We start from the raw sequence: 20401 nt of genomic DNA on the forward strand, positions 1-20401 counted from the left end.
TCGATTTATTTTAATCGGCATACAAAACATTATTTCAGTAAGCAACTGAGCTCCGTAAGATATTAAATAAATATTTTTATTTTTCACAGGCACAGGTCGATTTACCCAACCACCCACCCATATGTTGATGCTGGTTTCCAAAATTCAAAAATTGCTGGTAAGCAACTGCGATCCGCTTTGTTAGATATTAAATAAATATTTGTATTTCCACCGACTAAACCAAAGGACAATGGAGTAGCGGCAGGATCTAAGGACACCAAAGAAAAAAGAACAGCGAACGCTCAATTTGGAATCGAACCAATTAGTTGTCCTTTGTGCTGGCACCTTTGTCGCCTGGATTTCGCAAATATCGTTTTTTTCCCATGGACCATGGCCCATTTGCCACTGTTTTTTCGTTGGCCATTGCGGGTCCTGTTTCGGAGTAGAGGATCCTTTTCGATGGTTTTCTCTACCCACTTTTGAACCGTGGAAAGAGCACAGCGGGGCGTGCGGTGCAAAGATCAGAGGAGCGGCCCGCCGCGGGGCGCCCTCAACTGATGATCATTTCGACACCCCATTTATGCGGCGTCCTTCGGTCCCATTTGGCCCGCTACTGTATCCATACACTGCTAGAAAAACGATGCATATATGTTCGCGTTCCAAATTTATTGTATATATATTATTATACATTATTATATATATGTATATAATATATATATATATATATATATATAATTATACTCTAGTTTGTAATCTTTTCCTTTTACCCTTCCAACATTTTCAGTTATATTTCTTTTATTTATTTTCCACATTCCGCATTTCTGGACTATTTTTTCAAGTGTTGCAACAAGTGGCTCGAGTTCAGATATCTGGATATTTCTTCGGTTCGGCCAAGTGATTTCCAGGGAAGTGTTAGGATCCCCTTGTTTCGGCACTCTTTCTTCACCACCCCCCCCACCCCCGCACACACACACACACACACACAATTTCTGCCCCTATTTAGGGGCTGTAAATTGAGGCTGTTGACATTTTTAGTGCAAAATGGTTTCCGAGGAGATCTCTAATATCTTGTTCGCGGTTGTAACCCCTCTGCGACACACGCTTCATAAAAGAGCACACAAAAAACACGAAGAGTAGAAAAGGAACACCACACACACACAGGGGAGGGAAATATTTATAATTGAAATTAAAATTTATTGTTTGGTGCTATTGTTTTTCTCTCAGTTCGACTGTGTGTGTTTTTTTGCATCGTTGCCGCTTGATTAGAGAATTCTGTGGAAGTCGTCCAGAGATCTCGAGATCCCGAGAGATGGCTACAAGTGCGCCGCGTAAAGGTCAAAGGGGGCGTGGTACGACCTTGCAATGTGACCTGAGTATTGCGCAATCTGTCGATCGATTCAGTTGGTTATAAATTTGGATATGTGTGGATGAGAAGGGTAAAGAAAATCGGGGGCGTTTCGTGGATCTGCTCAGATGAATTTCTTCACCATCTGTTGCATCTCGTGGATAATGCCAGCAAAAAGATACATATATGGGATATGGAACGGATGGTCAATGAAAAATGATTTCACTGCATTTGAATTGCAATTCGTGTATTCAAAATCAAACTATTTTGAAGACCAAAGGTTAAATGCCATAAAACAAAAGCCAGTTCAACTTCTGCCAAAGTCTGCGATTGTGCAGAAGTCATAGATAGTTAGCGATAGGTAGGGGTTCAGATACAAGAAGAGATATACAAAGTCAATTGGCGAAAAAACCCCGCAGATTAATCTAATCTGCGACGAAGAACGGGCCGAAGACGCTAGAAAGGCCAAAATATTTGCAGACAGTGAAAGGATTTAGATGCGAAAATCCCCATAAATCCAATTAACACAAATCTGCATAACGGGTTAAGGTTTAGGCTAAAGGATTACGAGGCCCATGCCGTGCACCCAGCAATTTCAATTGAATACTTCTCGATCGCTCACTACCTGGCCAACGCCGATTTGCATATAGGTATATGTATGTACATATATTCATATATCTGACTTTCTCCTTCGGATTACCGCAGACGATCCCTTGACTTTTCCTGCTAAGCGATCGTAAAACGTGGATTATGCATTTATGGCACCCCGCGGCAGCGTGGAAACCACCCAGCCACCCACTCAACCACCGGCCAACCGAAGGCCTAACCCACAGGACCTTTGGTCAGAGGGTGCGGTTTAATCCGAGACCACCAAAAACCGATGGGATGGCCATATAGCTGCACTGCGAGAAAGTAGCAGTGGGTTCGGCATAGCAAGAATGTAATGATAATCAAATAGGAAGGGGAACTCTTATATATTTAGTTCAACTATTTATAAACACTTTAAACTTTATAATTAGGTTTGATGATTTCGAATAGATTACTTTAAAAAACATTGCTAATACAAATTAAGTAAAAACCAAACCAAACCAAAAGCCACTCTGGCTTCTCTCAGTGCAGCGAAGAGATGTCGCATTAATCCGCCAAAGGACCGCGATCAGGATTAAGAATCAATAATTACGATTCAGGCGTAACCGAGTCGGGGGCTAGGTAGCAAAACAAAACGGTGTAATCCTGACTCCGAGCCCTTCTTCGTCCGCCCTTCGGGATTAGTGGCGATCCAGCGAGAAATCCCGCGGATGAGGAGCTTTGATGCGGCGAAGTCAAAACTTTTCCAGCTTAAGCCCAGCTTAGTTGCTACTCCATGATCTACCTGACATCGCTGATCTGCAGATCCGCTGATCCCACGCCTTGTTTGGTGGGCTCGTCGCGGCTAATCAATTGATTATCGCCACGGATCGGTTGAGAATGGATCGAGTTGGTTGAGATCTCTTAGCTGGAGTAACTTCCTCAAAATAGATTAGTCATCAATTTTCACAATATTTGGAGAGATTTGCAAACATCCAGGCGACATTCAGTTCACTGCTTCCGATTTATTGGAATGTGCACATATCATTAAAAAGCGGCTTTGGTAAATCTTATTATTGGTAACATTTTTATGGAATGTCTTTTTTATATATCTAGACATATTTTGGGCTCCATTTACTTTACATCAAAACCTTATGTGGCCCATAAAAACTGCCGGCTTTTCTTCCATTGCGATTTTCCAACTTGACATGACCTAGTGGTGCAAAAAAGTGGGCGTGACGTTGCGTGGGCGTCGAGTAGATATGGGTATAGTGGGAACTTTCCTTGCTGTTGCTGCCGACTTTTTGCTAATTGATTATGCGGCGACGTTGTGGCCCAAGGACAAGAACCAGAACAAGAGCAAGGACACGGACTCTAAGGGCCAGGAGGCGCAAGGGGATTGTTTCTGCAAAGGAGGCTAGTTCGGCGATGGGAACGGGGGAGGGTGGGACAGCAAGGGGAGGGACTGGGCTGGGCTGACGGTCTTCGAGTCTAGTTGACTTCAGCATTGTCATAAATCTTCGGTAGCCAAAAGGGGCAGAGGAGCCAAAGGGTCGGAGGGAGGAGGGAATCGGGACAAGGAGGAGACTGCCAGTACGAGACAGGCTCCTCGTTGTTGCCCTGCTTGCCTCAATATAATTGTATCTTCCGTTTCATTACATGTTGCCCAGAAGTGCGGCTGGTACCCTGTAAAGCCCCAGTTGGGCATCATCGATTTTTATGTATTCGAAATACATAAAAATATTTAGTTAATATTCCAATTGTTTGTATTGTAACAAGCTACTTATTCACTTACGAACAATACTGACAAATCAGGAACAACAACTTTTTCTTTTATTTAAACCCATACCAAATTGTATGTTTATTTGAACAAGTCTTAAAAAATCTTTTACACATAGTAGTAATATCTGAAACTCAGAAATACTTGGGGTGCAATAGTATTTAGTCATAACTAAACTGTTTAAGAAGTTTCATATCAGTTGGTTAAAAATTAAATCTTATATTATCCCAATAATAATCTCCTACATAATGATTTTCATCTTAACAAAGGGTAGCTTAAGAGTCGAGATCCACTTCCGTGAGCTCGTTCCGTTTTGGGAGTCATCATTATCTTTTCACAGCAGCAGCAAGTCGTAAAATTTGTGGCTCAGACCCACGTTGCGTATGCGTAATAAAAAAGACGCCGCGTAATAAAAAGGGAGCGAAAACAACAACAGCAACAGCAATTGTGATTAATATGCGGCACACAAGCATACACAAGCACACGCACACACGAAACGGGCGCAGGCCATGCGCGAGAGAGAGAGCGAAGGAGAGAGCTGCTGTCTCTTTTGTGGTGGTGTTTGGTCAACGCCCCTTTAAATACAGTTATTTCATTGGGCCGCGACCACACATTTATTAGTTTTTATTGTTATTGTATTTATATTTGAATTATGCCCGCTCCCTCTGCCTCATCTAACGTTACTTTTTATCATTGGGATCCTCTGGAGAAAAATGCCATTAAACAGAAATTTTAATTTAATTAAAGTGATGAGCCATACTTTTCTCTGTCTGCTTACTTTCATCGAAACAAATTGATGGTCTGAGTGGGCAAGGGGATAATGAGAATTTAAGCAGATATTCGTGCTTTTAATGACGGTACTTGAAATGTGTAAAATGTCGAGTAATTTATGGGCATTAATAATCGCTCGGATATAACAATACCTATGTTTTGTATGTGCTTAATGTTTATATTGAATTTTTCTAATATATTTGCTAAGCTCTTTGTTTTGAAATGCAAAAGATACGCGAATATGTTATTTATTTGATATACAATTTTTTTAAGGTGAGGATAGGGTTAACATAAACATAAATTATGGAATATATAGTTCAACCAACTAAATAATAAAATATTTCAAATACTTCACTAATATAATATTTCAAATACTTGTCTAAAAATGCTAATAATGTAAATTATTTACACATATTCATAAATCCAAACTTTGTATTAAATTTAAGCCAACATTTTTGGCTTAAAGTTTAGATTTAACCAACAATAACAACAAATATAAGCAATATGAGCACTAGCTGAAACGACAACAACAACAGCAACAACAAAACGCATGCTCACCCAATTGCTTTGACACACAAACCCACACATAGAAATTAAAACAAAACGCCTGCGGCAGCACCGCCAGCAAAAACAACACTGCAACAGCAACGTGGAGAGAGAGCACCATACCGCAAGAGCGAAAGAGAGAGAGAGAGAGTGAGCTAGCTACGGAGAGTGGCTGCTGCTGCCGGGAGTGACACTTCCGCGCCACACGTGCAAGCGAGACGAAGAGAGTTGCCCCGAAGGCACACCGTTGCGGGCAAAAACAACCACCATGATGGTGCCGAGAGCGAGAGAGAGCGAGAGCTGGGTGAGCGCTCAGTGGCGATAGACGAGTGCGAGAATGTGACAGCACGAGCAGCAGCAGCGCTGCCGCTGCCCTCTGCCCGCGCCTCTGCCATCAGCCAAGTGGATTCGTTTTGTACGTTGTTAGACTCTCTCGCCGCGTTTTGGAATTCAGTCGACAATCGACGATAATTACCGGTGGTTGTATCACATCACATCACGCGCAGCAGCAGCAGCACTACGAACGAAAGAAGAAGAAGCAGAAGAGCCAGCCGCAGTGGCAGCAGAGAAACTCGCTCGTTTTCGGATCTATATATATATATGCATATATAGAGGGATATATATATATATATTTGCACGCAGCATTGGCGAATTTTCGGCCGCGTTTAATTTGTTTGTGTTTTTTCCGTGTTCTCCTCCGCGTGCTCGCAATTACGTGCGCGGCAGAAAAAGACTATAATTATAAAACTAAAGTGAAAAGCGTGCCATAATTACACGAACGAATATCAATAAGTGCAAGAGCAATGTGCGAAAATTGCTAACGAACGCAGTAGCAACCAGAAGCAGCAAAACGCAGCAGCAATCGCAGCAGTAGGATCCAAACAAATCTCGGCGTAACATTAAAATCGCAAGCGTTTTCAATATGATCGATGCGGCCTGCAATTACTTAAATCCCTATGCGCAACAGCATCAGGCGCAGCAGCAGCACAACGCGCAACAGCAGCAACACGCGCAACAGCAGCAACATCATCTGCACATGCAGCATGCGCAACATCATCTGCACTTGTCCCATCAGCAGGCGCAACAGCAGCACATGCAACACTTGACACAGCAACAGCAGCAGCAACAACAACAGCAGCAGCAGCAACAGCAGCAGCAGCAGCAGCAACAGCAACAGCAACAGCAACAGCAGCAACATGACTTCCTCAGCGCCGCCACCCTGCTGTCCGCCCCCCCATCCCTCTCCGGCTCGAGTTCCGGCTCCAGCTCCGGCAGTTCTCCGCTGTATGGAAAGCCGCCAATGAAGCTGGAACTGCCGTATCCACAGGCCTCATCCACGGGCACTGCATCGCCCAACTCCAGCATACAATCGGCGCCATCATCGGCCTCCGTGTCGCCCAGCATCTTCCCGTCACCTGCCCAGTCATTCGCCTCCATTTCGGCCAGTCCATCCACGCCCACCACGACCTTGGCGCCACCTACAACGGCGGCAGCGGGCGCCCTAGCGGGATCACCCACATCCTCCTCACCATCCTCGTCAGCTGCATCGGCTGCAGCGGCGGCGGCAGCAGCTGCGGCGGCAGCAGCGGACCTTGGAGCAGCGGCGGTCGCCAGTGCCGCCTACGGCTGGAATACCGCCTACTCCGGATTGGGGCCACCGAGGTAAATATCCCTATATATAGGATTACAGAAGTTGACTTGGGAATCATTCGCAAGACAGAAACTTTAAAATGCTAGGGATCAATGGATCAAAGCTTATAGATCTTCAAATTTGTGGTTATTAGGGATACACTAATTTCGATCTGAATTTGATCTTCTCTTAATAGAATAACTACAGGCTGATTGTATTTTGATCATGAGCGAGATAATGACATATATCTTTCGCAAATTATGCAGTTTAGTACATGGGAATATATTAATCACGTTATCCCGAAGATTGAAATGGATTAGCATACAAATAATCTCATAAACTTATTAGTATTCAGATAGCAGGTGTATCCATTAAATAAATGATTAAAAAACCGAATTAACCATTCTCTGTCTTCCATTCTTTTCTCCATCTAGAAGTCAGTTCCCATATGCCCAGTACGCCTCCGATTACTACGGCAATGCGGTGGGCATGTCCTCCTCGGCCGCTTGGTTCTCGCATCAGGAGCGCCTCTATCAGCCATGGAGTTCACAGAGCTATCCGGGCTTCAACTTCGATGACATCGCCTTCCAGACGCAATTGCAACGCCGCTCCGTTCGCTGCACGTGCCCCAATTGCACCAACGAGATGAGCGGCCTGCCACCGATTGTGGGTCCGGATGAGCGCGGACGCAAGCAGCACATCTGCCACATTCCGGGCTGCGAACGGCTATACGGCAAGGCGTCGCATCTGAAGACCCACCTGCGCTGGCACACCGGCGAGCGGCCCTTCCTGTGCCTCACGTGCGGCAAGCGTTTCTCCCGATCGGATGAGCTCCAGCGGCACGGACGTACGCACACCAATTACCGCCCGTATGCCTGCCCCATTTGCTCCAAGAAGTTCTCGCGCAGCGATCACCTCAGCAAGCACAAGAAGACCCATTTCAAGGACAAGAAGAGCAAGAAGGTACTGGCCGCCGAGGCCAAGGAGCAGGCGGCTGCGGCGATAAAGCTGGAGAAGAAGGAGAAGAAGTCGGGTAAGCCACTGACGCCACCCGTGGAATTCAAGCAGGAGCAGCCGGATACGACACCGCTGGTCAACTATGCGCCCTATGCCAATCTCTACCAGCATTCCACATCCGCGGGATCGAGTGTGAATCCTCCGCCGCCACCGCCGCCGCTCTTCCAGCAGCAGATGACAACGACAACATCGTCGGCCAGCTTTGTGGAGCAGCCCTGGAGCAGTAGCAGCAGCCGTTCCATACAACCAGCCACTACCTCAGCCAGTTCATCCTCATCATCCAGCGCCAGTTCCCCAGCTTCAGCGGTCGTTTCTGCCATCGGATCTGCATCTTCCCCAGCCGCATCAGCCACGGCGCTGGCCCAGCATCATTATGCCGCGCTGGCCATGCAAAGTGAGTCCCAACTGGCGGCGGAGTATGGGCTAACCATGAGCGGATTGGCCAGCGGAGCTAGCCAGGATTCCAGCTCCAGTTGCCACATGAAGTCCGAGTATGCGGCCGGTTATCCGGCTGATTTTGGTGCGGGAACAGCCAGTTACGGCTATCCGCATCCACATCCGCACCATCACAATGCGTGGGCAGCGGCCTATCATCCACATGCCACCGCCTAGGATGCCCCCGATCCTTCCCAAATTGTTACAGTTGAAAGTTGATGAAACAAATGCCATAATGTCCCAAAACCCAGAAAGGCAACAAAGCAAGCGTAGAACGAAAATCTAGTGTGTGTTTTTTTTCAGTGTTTATTGTTGATATAAAATATATTGTGAAAATCGAAAAAAAATGTGAATTCACAAAATACCGTATAAGGCATTATATAATATTATATAAATATATATATATATACATACACATATATAAACTATACATGTAGAGACTAGAAATTGAATTTTTTTCATTTTTTTTCCCCAATCTAGTAGCTAAGGCATTTTTTTTTGCATGTCTGTACATACAAACATATATAGCGATCTTTTTAAGCCATACCATATAGAATGAGAGAAACCATCTAGTTGTGTACCATAATAATTGTTAATTGTCTTTAAGATAAATTATATACAACAACAAAAAGAGAAAAATCCAAGGCGACAAAATCCCCACACTGAAATCCTATCAATAAAAAAAAAACGAACAAAATAATATCGGAAAACAAAGCGAATCCAGTTTTTATTATTCTCTCCGATCCCGACGCACCCTTGTTTATGGGTTCCTGGCTTGATTATATTCCAGGGTTGTTTGATCTCCTCCAGGGGTTGCTTTCTTGCATATAAATCGAGGGATCCAGGAAGCTTCCCGACTTCCGGCGAACTTGATCTGCTTTTGGGTGCTGACCTTTGGCGGTATTTGGATAATAATAGAAACTTTTTCAATAGCAATCATTATAGCTGTCTGCATTTCTAGTTATAATTTCATAAACGTCGGCCATCGCTTTAAAGCTGCAAAAGCATTGTTAGCTAGGGAGATCTACTTCATCTATACATTGCTTTCCTTTAAAATGTGCATAAATATAGGTGCGAATGTGATACGTATATATCCTTAAATACAATGATTTATTTAGTCAAGATACACATAGTTGTTGAATTTCATAACAATCGGGTGTGATTTAATAGTAGTTTTTCGCACTAAAAGCGGCTTACCACTTTTAGCTCCCTTTGAGATTCGAGATCCCCGGTCCTTTTCCTAGCTGCGAAATTAATTTAATCCCAGCATCCCACCCCCCACCCCCCCCTTAGTTCAACTGGGGATCATAACTCAGAAGGGGCACATATTCAATCTTTAGGCAACCAATGAGAGTCAATTTAGCTCGAGCGACTATCCCACTTTGGCCAGCCCAAAATGAATTGCCCAACACAGAGTTTATAATTAAACGGGAAACATTTTGTCCCAGCAGAATAAGGGGGGGAAAAAAACTAATAATAAAAATACAATGATGGCGTGAAGATTGGCAATCGAATCGCCAGAGAGAGAAAGAGAAGAGTTCGATCCAATTCGATCCGCCGCCAAGCGATGCGAGAGATAGCGTTGCAGATCGATTGCGGCCAATATAAAATATTGATTTATGCTGCCCAGCCCGGGCATCAATCAATTTTCAAGTTGAGTGAGCGCCAAGCCCCCGAACGTGCCACGCCCCCCCTTCCAATGGGGACCCCAACTCTTGGACTCAACCAAAGTCTTCACCATCTTTGGATGCCCGATGCAATGGTGCAAGAAGCGGTTGACAACCTCGCTTGCTTTCGGATTGGTAGAGCCGTAGTAATATGAAACCAAAAATGGGGAATGAAACTTTTCTATGGGGAAGGAGGCGGATGAGGAGGAGGAGAAGGAGGAGAAGGAGGAGGAGGGTGTGATGGGGCAGCCCGACAACTTCACACGCACGTTAATCATACGCCGCGTTGGCCGCGTTAAGACGCCGAATGCCGAACCTCAAGCGCCCAAAAACCCTTTTTGCCCCACCCTCAACCACCACCTTGATTTTTTTTCGGGGCGCTCCACTAAATGGCAAACAAAATCTGATTGATTTATAACTGAACTGCGGTCAGCCAGGGAAAATAAAACATAACCAAAAGGGAAAAGTTCACAAAATAAAAAGAGTACAACAAGAAATACAAAATATAAAATCTCGCAGCTTAATGATGATAAATGATGATGTTATGATTTGTTAATTTTTCTTCGCGTCTCTTCGTTTCTGCTCCCCCCACCCCCCCTTAAGATATTTTGTTTTATTGCGTAGAGGAGTTAACTCGAACATGAGGTATACGTCTTTTCTGTTTTGGTCGGTTTAATGGCTCGAAAAGTGCTCTCGACCAACTCTCGTTCGGGGCGAAAGTGTAATTTTAAGTATGGGTTACAGAATTGCTGGAAATGTTAGTTGTTTAGGACCTATTTAAATGATTTTGCCTTTTGGATTTTCTCTTCAGGTCGAATGCACGAAATCGTCAGAACTTAAACCTATATAATGTGAGATTAATTGCGAGATTTATTTAGTTCAATTCATTCAAACAGTTTGTAATAATAATAAGTTAGTACTAATAGTAACAGCAATCGAGGGAGGTAAAACAGATAATTCATAATGATATTTTTAAATATAATACAACAATTCATAATGTTTCGTAGCAAGATTTCATAGTCCTTCAAGGGTCAATACAGTGGGCTAAGACGAAGATTGCTTGTACAAAAACCTGTTAGGAAACAAAAATTAAACAAATTATGAAATCACATCACAAAAATGAAGTCATAACCCGATATTGCGACATGACTAACCACTTAGGAAAGCGACAGAAAATTAGATCAGCAGCCGCGAAGTTCCCGGAATTTGTGGCTAGCTGACACCACACCTATGGCCACTTAAAAAAATAAAAAATTTATAAGCTATATATATGAAATAGCGATGGTAAACCGAAAGTGTTGTCACACATACTCGACTCTAGTAACTGGGACTTCTGGGCACGCTCCTCAAGTATCTCAGATTCTCAAGTGGCGCTGTCGATGTTTTTGGGGTAACCAGATATCGTTCTAATTTTAATCGGAGCTATAAATAATATCGGCCTGCTTTGGCCACTTGACTCGCCTTGGTTGGCTTGACATTTCCACAGAATCGATGTTTTGATGTTCGGCGCTCGCAGCAATGCAGGAGCGATCCTTGTGCTCCGCACTTGCCTTCGTCCTTCGAGAGGACAGCAAATTGAGTTGAGATTATCTCACTGCCTGCGCTAAGCAAGCGTGTCCAAAAAGAAAAGGTCCTGCGGCCGAGATGATCGAACATGACTTAACTAGAAAATGTTTTATGTTTCATCGGCACTTGGTATTTATTATTTTCTACTTTTCACTTTTCACATTTACCCCTATTATACTCTCTGTTTTTTTCCGGGTTTCTTTTTTTGGGGGAGGGGCGTTGGCGGTGGGCGTGCTTGACATGGTCATCGGTGATTATAAATTTCGGTTGTGTCCTGCGGTCGAAACCACCGACGAGTTCTCCCTGTGTGCGTGTGTGGGTTCTATTGCCTTTTGTCTTCTGGCCCAAGATCGTTGTGTTGCGGCATATGGCCTGGTATTTTGGCTTGATGCGGGTGCAGATCTCGGCAGGACTACAAATACAAGTTTTCAGTGGCTGGGGGTAAAGATGACATGTGTTTAAAGGATAATCGCGCTACAAGATCGCCATACCGATTGCCAAAAGGTACGAGATATACAGCTCAGCGATGGATTGCCTTCAGCTGGCTATTATAATTCAGATACGGACGTCTTCATTTATGCCACCTATTATGAGTGCCTATCGAGCAAAAGAAAAAGTATAAAGATTGTTTCATTGCGCTTATTAGTAAATATATGAACTCCGAATTGAGACAGGTACTATGTGCAGGTTCACCACATTTGAATATCAATTGAATACCACCCATCAAGTACCTGATGAGCAGCGTTGAATTTAATCGATGAACTGCTATCAAAGGAGTCCTTTGTCGATTTCGGCACGTGACCCAATCACTGTCGCTCACATCAGACCGTGACAATCGTTAAGGATATGTGAAGGATTGGGGATTCGGTACGATACGATACGATTCAATTCGATTCGATTCGATTCGACCACTAAAGTGGCCAAAAGGGATAAGGACCTCATCGCTGGCCATCGAAGGACAACTCAATCGGGCCAACGGCATCTGCGGCATACAAATTAAAATATTTATGTGTGTGCATTAGGCGAGGGCAAACATTAAGGACACAACAACAACAACAACAACAACAACAACAACTGATGTGTGGCAGGAGCCAATGGAAAAAGTGCGACATATGTGCAGTCAATAAATTTTCCACTTTTCATGCTGACAGCACAGAAAAAAAATATACGAAAAGGAAAACCGGGACAGGGGCGCTCGAGCACCGCTAATGGCTCCACAATGACCAGGCGCATTTAATTCACAGTGGCACAAAGGAAAAAAATGAAGTAAAGGACTCCAAGAGAAAAGGACTCGACTAAATTGCTCCTTTTCTGCTGCATTTAATTTGATTTTATTGCGCTTCGCCTATTTGTTTGTGTCAAAGAATGTTTCTTTCGGTTTGCTGCGGTTTATCGATATGGGGCACGCCCACTGCCCCACACTACACACAGCCCCCATTTCCGCCCACACACACACGCACACCAACTAATACGCGTGTGTGTTTTGTTTTCCGTTTCCTGGTGCGCATAGAAAAAAAATTAAAGGAAAAGTGGAAAATCTATTAAAATGCATTTAAATGTCTGCACCGTGTAGCGCCCCCCCACTACCAACCTGCCACGCCCACACTTGAGCCCAGAAGGGGAGTTGTATATGTATATGAATGCCGCATTATGACCACGAAAAAGCGTTGCGAATTGATTAAGTTTTTCCCATTTCCCTCTTTACCGAATTTCCCCTTTGGAGGGCATAAATCGATTTGCTGCGCCTGCTTTTCGGTGTGATTTCCGTTTATACAGGGTATCAAAAGCGGCAGGGATATGGGCGTCATTAGCCGGATAACTCCTAAATAGACTTCTGATTTTGTGCCTAGTACCTTTTTAATAAATAAAAAACGTTAACATCAGATAAAATATGGTATATGCAACACAACTTCGACTCCTTGTATTTTTTAAATAATTTATTTACAATATAATGATTTGTTAACATACGCATTACTTATTGGCAATTTTCCCAGAAATATTTCACATATTTCTTTACACAATTTTCCCCGTTATAGTATAAGTTTTTTTTTTTTGACTTGTGGGTCTGGCTCTGACGTGTGTGGCAACAATTACGAATATATAGTATCCCTACTCCCCTTGGCACCTCCTGCAAACCAGATTCGGTGTGACATGTGTGGGACAGTTCCAAGTTACCGTCGCTCCACCGGTTTGAGTGAGTGTTTTTGCAATTATTATAAATCAAGAATTTGATTTATGCCATGTAACAAACTTCAGCAACGAATGCGAACTATTCGAGATTATTTACGACCGCAAAACACTTACAAAGTGTGTGGCCCATGAAGCCCGGTTCGGTTTTGTTCTGGTCTGGGGTCTGGGATCTGGGATCTGGAACCCAGAGGTTCACCTCAGATCTCCTACCGACCTAACAACAATGTGTGAAATACAAAATAGAAACACCAAACGACGATGCCGAACAATGGATTTCTAGTGTGCAATTTCTATTATTTATAGCACACAATAAACAAGGTCTGTATATAAATATAGAAATTCGCTCAACCCGGTCTCGAATAAGGGCTTAAAAATCCAGTGTATTTAATTTAAATTAGCTTGTCCAATAATTTTAATAATTTACGAGATGGGGCAGCTTTTGTTAATTTCAAACCCTTTCTGCGTTTTACTAAACTTTCCCATGAATATTTGTAAAAGTTTTTGTTAGGATATATACATTTATTTATTGGTAGCCCTGTAGTTGCATAAGCTTTTGTGGCTTTGGACAATTGCTTGTTACACTCATATTGGAAAATTTAAACTTTGACCATTTTTAAATTATTATCCACTTGATTGCTCTTTACTTTCAACTAATGAACCCAATGATGAGCTCACGAACAAAATGCTCCACCCCATTTAAAACTGAAAACAAAAATCTGGCTTGGGTTTTTCCACCCCAACATACATACATATATGTAAATTGTATTTTGTATAATGTATGCATGTACATACATATGTAGCTGGCTCTCGAAGTACTTATGCTACCCATCCCAGATTTTTGTTTGCCACTCGAAATCGACACTTGAACAACCGACTACAACGACCACAAAGAGCTGACTGAGTAAACAACAAAAAATTAGCATAAGCTTTTTTATATGCGCTTGCCGCAACAAAAAAAAGCTAAAAAAAAAACGTCAAGAGGCAGTGGAAAACATGGCCAGCGGAAGCGGAAATGGAAATGGATGCCGCGCGGTCAGTAGTGGTAGTGGTGTTCGATAAGCTCGGGAATCGGCAATCAGGATTCAGAAATCAGGAATCCGGGCATCGGGCATCCAGAACTGCGAACTTGGCGCCAATAGCCGGGTCCGGCAGTCCAACAGTCCAACAGTCCAACAACAATGGGCCAAAAAGAGAGCCACGCTACGCGAAGGCATAAATCACGGACAAACGGACAGACGGACGGACAGGCGGACAAACATTCCCGTTGAAGCAGCGTGTTTGCATTTTTTATGAACTTGTCGAACAGCAACACAATCATGTACTCCGAAATACATAAAAAATGCATAAAAATGTGAATCGCAACGCCAAACAATTGGCAAACAATGGGGAAATCGGATAAGGACCAGTATACATCATCGAGCTTCGCCGCTTCGCTGGGCGCGCAGAGTTTTCCAACTTTCCGATTACTTTTGCCAGCGCCGAATGGAGCCAATTAACTGAATTAGCAACAGAAATTGTTGAGTGTTAATATACTTTTTAAATGCAGAACTAAAATTAAAATAATAAATAAAAAAAATATTATTACAGGACTGAAATTTCTATAAAGACCAATTTAGCAAGCCAAATGAGCCCTGAAAGGGCATACGAAATTCGTATGATAATGTCCTTTCTGCAATTGTTTCTCCTTAGTCCTTTTCCCCTCATTGAGCAGGACGTTTCATGTGTCAAGCTTGGGCTTCCTGTACGGCGACACCTCCCCCCTGATGCAATGAATAAATATTGTATGCGATTTCGGCGTTTCGGATCGAATGGGATCGCATTTATCATCTTGCCGGAGCGGAAAAATTAAATGCGAACAGTGAGGAAAAATAGCGTTGAATATGAGAGACTTATGCGTCAGCGGATATCCTTGACACATCCTGTGCGCCGTATGCCGTATGTCGCATTGTATTATGTATCGCACTTGCGGAATACAGATACATTTGATGCGATTGCGATTGCATTGCAATCTGGCATCGTTTCTGGCATTGATTAGCCCCGCCGAACCGAAGCAAACGACCGATCGGATTTCGCTGCGACACCTGACGGGAAGTGTTCTCGGTTTCGGCTTACCCAGGTACTCCAAGAACCTTAGTTCAAGGATCCACTCCCTTTCCATTTCTCGTTTCTTTTTAGTTGCTTTGTTATTTTGTTATATTTCATATCAATTGACATGGCAGAAAAAGAAGTCTTAGCCCAGCTGCCCGCCCGATCGTCTGCCGCATATAACTCGCATATGAAATGCCATTTTATGCTTTATGTGGCCTGTTAACTGTAGTCTATAATTATCGAGCAGCAGCAAAGCAGCAGCAGCAGCAGCAACAGTTGAGGCAAAAAAATGTAGGAAAAGAAAATATTAAGTTGAAATATTTCATGCCCCCGGGCTGATTACTTGGACCCGGGCCGCCTGTGTAATGGCAACTGATTTATCGTATTTGAAATATTTTTAGCATTGCTCTTGCCCCCATTCGTAAGAGAACGCAGCGTCTTAACTTCTTAACTTCTGTGTCCGGCATTAGTCAGAGCCCGAGAATTATAACCGACATGTGAAAAAGGGTTCCCACTCCGGTTTTCGGCGCGGCCTCTTCGGTTCTCATGTGTCTTCCATGGTCTGCTGTTTGGACATTGAAATGTGAGCAGAGCATGGGGCAAGCGAACAAAAATAAATAATAATATTAAGAGACAATCCCTCAAAACAGTGTTGGTTAATGCTATACCAAATTGTGTTAAAACAAATTACGCCTAAACCAATTGTACAAATTGATATAAACAATTGAGTTAATTTAATTTATTTTTTAAACAGTATTGGTAAATGAATTTCGTATTAACGAAGAGCAAATAGTGCTGGCCAGGGATATTTAAAGCGTTTAATCCACAGATATTTGCATATACATCTTTCTACCTGAAGTAAACGACTTCAGTTTTGCTTCTTTGTGCCCGAATTAACCATTTGAACGGGTCCCTCGTCCTCGAAATAATTTTGTGAAATGTCTGAATGGCTTGGCTCGGCTGACTCAGCAGACTCCTTTCGACTTGGCTTGGCTGACGATGGCGCATTATGCCTTTAATCAAGCCGCCGAAGCCGCAAAGTAATTTCAATTTTCGAATTATTTCCACCAAAGCTGAAAACGCTGAAGGCACGATGCTAATGTGTGGGTGGTTTTTGGGTGGCATTTCCACTGGGAGACGTTGGGTGGTTGGGTGGTTGGGTGGTTGGGTGGTTGGGCGGTTGATTGCGACAAAGTCAGAGAGCACAGCGCGTGTATTTAAATTAGGCGCACATAATAAAGCCAATGAGTGATTTAGTTGAATTGCCAGCAATTGAATAAATTTTCCAATTGCCTGCATTCTCGCATTAGCATTAGAGAGGGAGGAGTTGGGTGCGAGTCCATGCCCGGCCCCAGCCATTGAATCCTTTTTTGCTCACGCACATCCTGGAACACAAAACGCAAAATCAGTCGAACGTCTGTGCATTCAAATGAATGGACGCCGTCGCCCGGCAATTTCGTGAACCCTTTTTTGGTCCTGCGATGGGTTATTTGAGTTTGCCAACTCTTTGAAGTCCTGTGCCATCTCCCACACCCCCCTTTATTTTTATAATCCTGGCTCCGCACACAAAATGACTGTTTGTTGCGTTTCATGCGTTGACACCCATTTTTCAACTCACTTGACACACACACACACACACACACGCTCCATCGTGGATTCAAAGGGATCCCTCAGACACTGGCAATATGCTAGAAAGAAAGGATACAAGAAGGGGTCGCATGGATATCTGATAATTTTCACAGGATTGTTGGAAAAGTTCTACGGAAGTAGTGGTTGCCAAGCCCTTTGTTTTACTTTCAAATTTGAAAAGTTGGTTAAGCTAACTAGGTTTCAATAATTTATGGATGTTCGGCTTCTTAAAAATTGTTTGGGTATAGGGTATATCCCATTCGTTTTCCTTGGGAAACGAAAGCGAAAGCTGAGACTTTACCGCCCACATCTTGGCCAAGTGCGTAAGCAGGCAGTTAATTTAAAAAGGGTTGCTCTGTTGCTCATTCACTGTGCCATTTTTTTTTTCTTTTTTTTTTTGCTCTTTCAGTTCTTCCCACTGATTTGCGGTGAACATTTTTGGATAGCTGTTGCCAAAATATACAAGACATTGGGGGAGGGATCGACCCTGAAAAGTGGGTGTTTTATTGAAAGTGGCGCGCATGAGTGCCAAAGGGCCACAAAAGGCCTATCAAAGCGAGCTCAGTTGAGCGATGCCAGCCAACCGAGAGTCCAGGTCCCATTTTTTCAACTCAGACCCCTCGATTCCTCAACTTTGCGACTTCGTGGATATTCCGGGGCTGGATTCTGGATTCTTGGGCGGTTCAGGCGGAGGCGACACGCCCAGGCGGTTTTTATTTCTTAGAAATAAGTAGCTGCGGCCAGGAGGCCCTTGTTCATTTGCCGGGCCAGCCAGCCACAGCCAGACGGATTGTGTGCCACTTTGCAGGGGTTCACTGTAGACCACATGCGAATTTTCGAGACCATTCCGTACGCAACTTAAAATGATAGTTCGGAAATCGTGTAAAACATAAGAAACTAGTAATATGCTTGCATATCAATTTAATTCAATTGTTGACCATATTTTGTACATGCCAGAGATTATTATTAAACTTTGTTACCTAAAACGAGTCCCTTTTAGTATGCTTGTGTTCTTCACCGAATAAATCCATGGCGACCTTGACTGTAGCTCGGAAAATTTCTTGGGAACAAATCCTGTACGATGACGGCATCGCCGATCTTAAAAGAGATAAGTTGCCGCATGGATGTGGCTTTTGCTACTTTTAACTTGACATCAATCAACGGCGCGGCGACCGGGCTTCTGTTAAAGACGCACTCAAAATGCTTTTAAGTTTCGCGCATCAAAACTGCTGATGTAAAGATGACCGGACAGAAAACGGTGGGATTTCACCAAGAAATCTTTGCTGTTATTGCGGCTGTTAATTTGATTTCAAAAGCCGCCGACGCCGTCGATACATGAATAGGCAAATTACGTACAGGTGCAGTGCGGTGCAGCAGCCAGCGATCCAGCAAACCACCCGGTGCACCGGGCCATTGAGCCACCGAAGCGGCGCACCATCGAACCACTGAAGTGCAACACCCACCGGAGATCTTTTAGATTGCTGGCAGCCGTCGCTTTCTTCGTGCGGCTTAATTGAATGTCAGATGGTGGTGCCGCCATAGGAAATCAGCAGCTTGCGCTGCACGCGTGACACGAAGGGCGGCTGAAGTATCGATCTCGTCACGTTGGGCGCCAAATGTTTGTTGCACAAGCTTAGGCAGCTTGTGGTAGTTCGAGAACAGCAGCTAAGCAGCTCAGCTTGCAGGAATAAAAGTTTAAAGTGTAATGTTAAATTTAGAGAACATACAACGTCCAATGAGGTTTATATTTTTTACAAATCAATCATTTACAATCCCCTCACGAGCCTGTCACGTGCACATCTCTAGGCCTGACTACTGTGCCAGCTGCTGGATAGCCGAAAAAAAAACCAAACCAAAGCCACAGAGTCGAACAACCGAGAAAAATACAAAAGCAACAACAACAATACAAAAAAAACTCTCTCTGGGCGTTGGGGCGTGCGCATTGATTGAATGCTCAATTGAGCGCATGAACTGGCGATCATTTTGTACAGCGCCCTCCCCCAGTACCGCCCCCTCCGCCCACCGAGCACTCAGCGATTTGAGCTTGATGCTTTGATTGATGGGTGTCAGCAAATTGGATGAGTCGTAGATTACGACGAGTCGATGAGGCCGCTGGGCTTCTTCGCATTTTAAATGCAATTTGTCGAGCGTTTGCGCCGCTTTATGCCTTATAAATGCACCTCGACCGGATAATAATAACGGTCCAGCGGGTGGGAGCCAAGGTTTGATCCACCAAAAGAGGTTCTGGGAGAAAGGAGGTCCTCGGATCACTGCCAGAAACTGGAGCAGTGTCTATTATGGAAATATTTACCATTATAATTATGTACACCATAATCACTTTTTGGCTCATCTTGACTATATCATAACTTGACGATCATGGAAATGGGAAAGTGCAAGGATATTCCACAATCAAATCGTTTCTTTTTTTGTGTGATAACTTTTCGGCCACACCTCGGCAAAGTTGAGGCCATGTTTTCTGATGCAGTTGCAAGTTTCTGTTTTGTACTTTTTTTCTTTTATATTTCTGTTTTTATTTTTGTTCGTTTTTTTTTCGTTCAGGTTCCTCACAGGCGCTGGGCACATACCAAAGACCTCAAGTCATTTTAAACATGGGCCCGATAAAAATCTAATAAAGTGCGCCGGCAACAGAGAAAGACGGCGAGAGCCGAACGAAAGAGAGGGAAGGCACAAGCAATTTCTGGAAATTATTTTTTAATAATTTTTCTCTTGCTTTTTTTCTCCAGCTCTTGCTGCGTTGTAAAATATTTTTGCTTGATTTCTTGATTTTGCGAGTGCTGTGCACGGTGTGTGTGTGTTTGCGGCACACTTTGCACTATCGAATTGTGTGGATCTCGACGACGTCGCGACGTCTCCTCCGTAAGCGCAGAAAGGGGCTCCATTGCAGCCCTGACACTTGCAGGTGTGCCAGCCAACTAGAAAGATCAACTGGCCAGGTGAGACAATGCGCTACGCGCCGGCAAAAATTAATTTCATGTTCGAAAGAATTTTTAATTAACTTACATGGCGTATGAGTAATATTAAATCATTGCCTAGCTTGGTTAAGAAATGAGGAGCGGTGCAGAGAGGCGCGAACACTGAGCAGGATGTTTAGAACTTCAGAGCTTATCGGCGGAAAAAGTTGGATAAATAACAAGTATTTGAGCTAACAAACTTGATGCGAGTATCAAAAC

At 43.7% G+C, this 20401-nt stretch overlaps 1 protein-coding gene and 1 long non-coding RNA gene across 2 annotated transcripts; one reads left to right on the plus strand and one right to left on the minus strand.

The window, feature by feature from the left end:
* The first annotated feature begins 5437 nt into the window (after positions 1 to 5437).
* LOC117148064 (transcription factor btd) lies at positions 5438 to 8758 on the plus strand. Its single transcript, XM_033315255.1, has 2 exons — positions 5438 to 6650; positions 7053 to 8758. Exons 1-2 carry the CDS (start codon positions 5911 to 5913, stop codon positions 8245 to 8247), a joined length of 1935 nt encoding a protein of 644 aa, XP_033171146.1. The 5' UTR covers positions 5438 to 5910; the 3' UTR covers positions 8248 to 8758.
* A 2594-nt stretch (positions 8759 to 11352) lies between these two features.
* LOC117148688 lies at positions 11353 to 11877 on the minus strand. Its single transcript, XR_004459914.1, has 3 exons — positions 11795 to 11877; positions 11471 to 11738; positions 11353 to 11400 (listed from the first exon to the last, which is right to left on the minus strand). It is a non-coding gene; the product is annotated as an uncharacterized LOC117148688 (long non-coding RNA).
* Positions 11878 to 20401: the final 8524 nt, after the last annotated feature.

Source organism: Drosophila mauritiana, chromosome X (genome assembly GCF_004382145.1).
Source record: "Drosophila mauritiana strain mau12 chromosome X, ASM438214v1, whole genome shotgun sequence".
In the NCBI taxonomy this organism is placed as follows: domain Eukaryota; kingdom Metazoa; phylum Arthropoda; class Insecta; order Diptera; family Drosophilidae; genus Drosophila; species Drosophila mauritiana.

Coding starts and splice junctions, on each gene's coding strand:
- LOC117148064 (XM_033315255.1), top strand. CDS start 5,911: ATGATCGATGCGGCCTGCAATTACTTAAATCCCTATGCGCAACAGCAT. Junction 6,651..7,052: donor TCCGGATTGGGGCCACCGAG/GTAAATATCCCT, acceptor TTCTCCATCTAG/AAGTCAGTTCCCATATGCCC.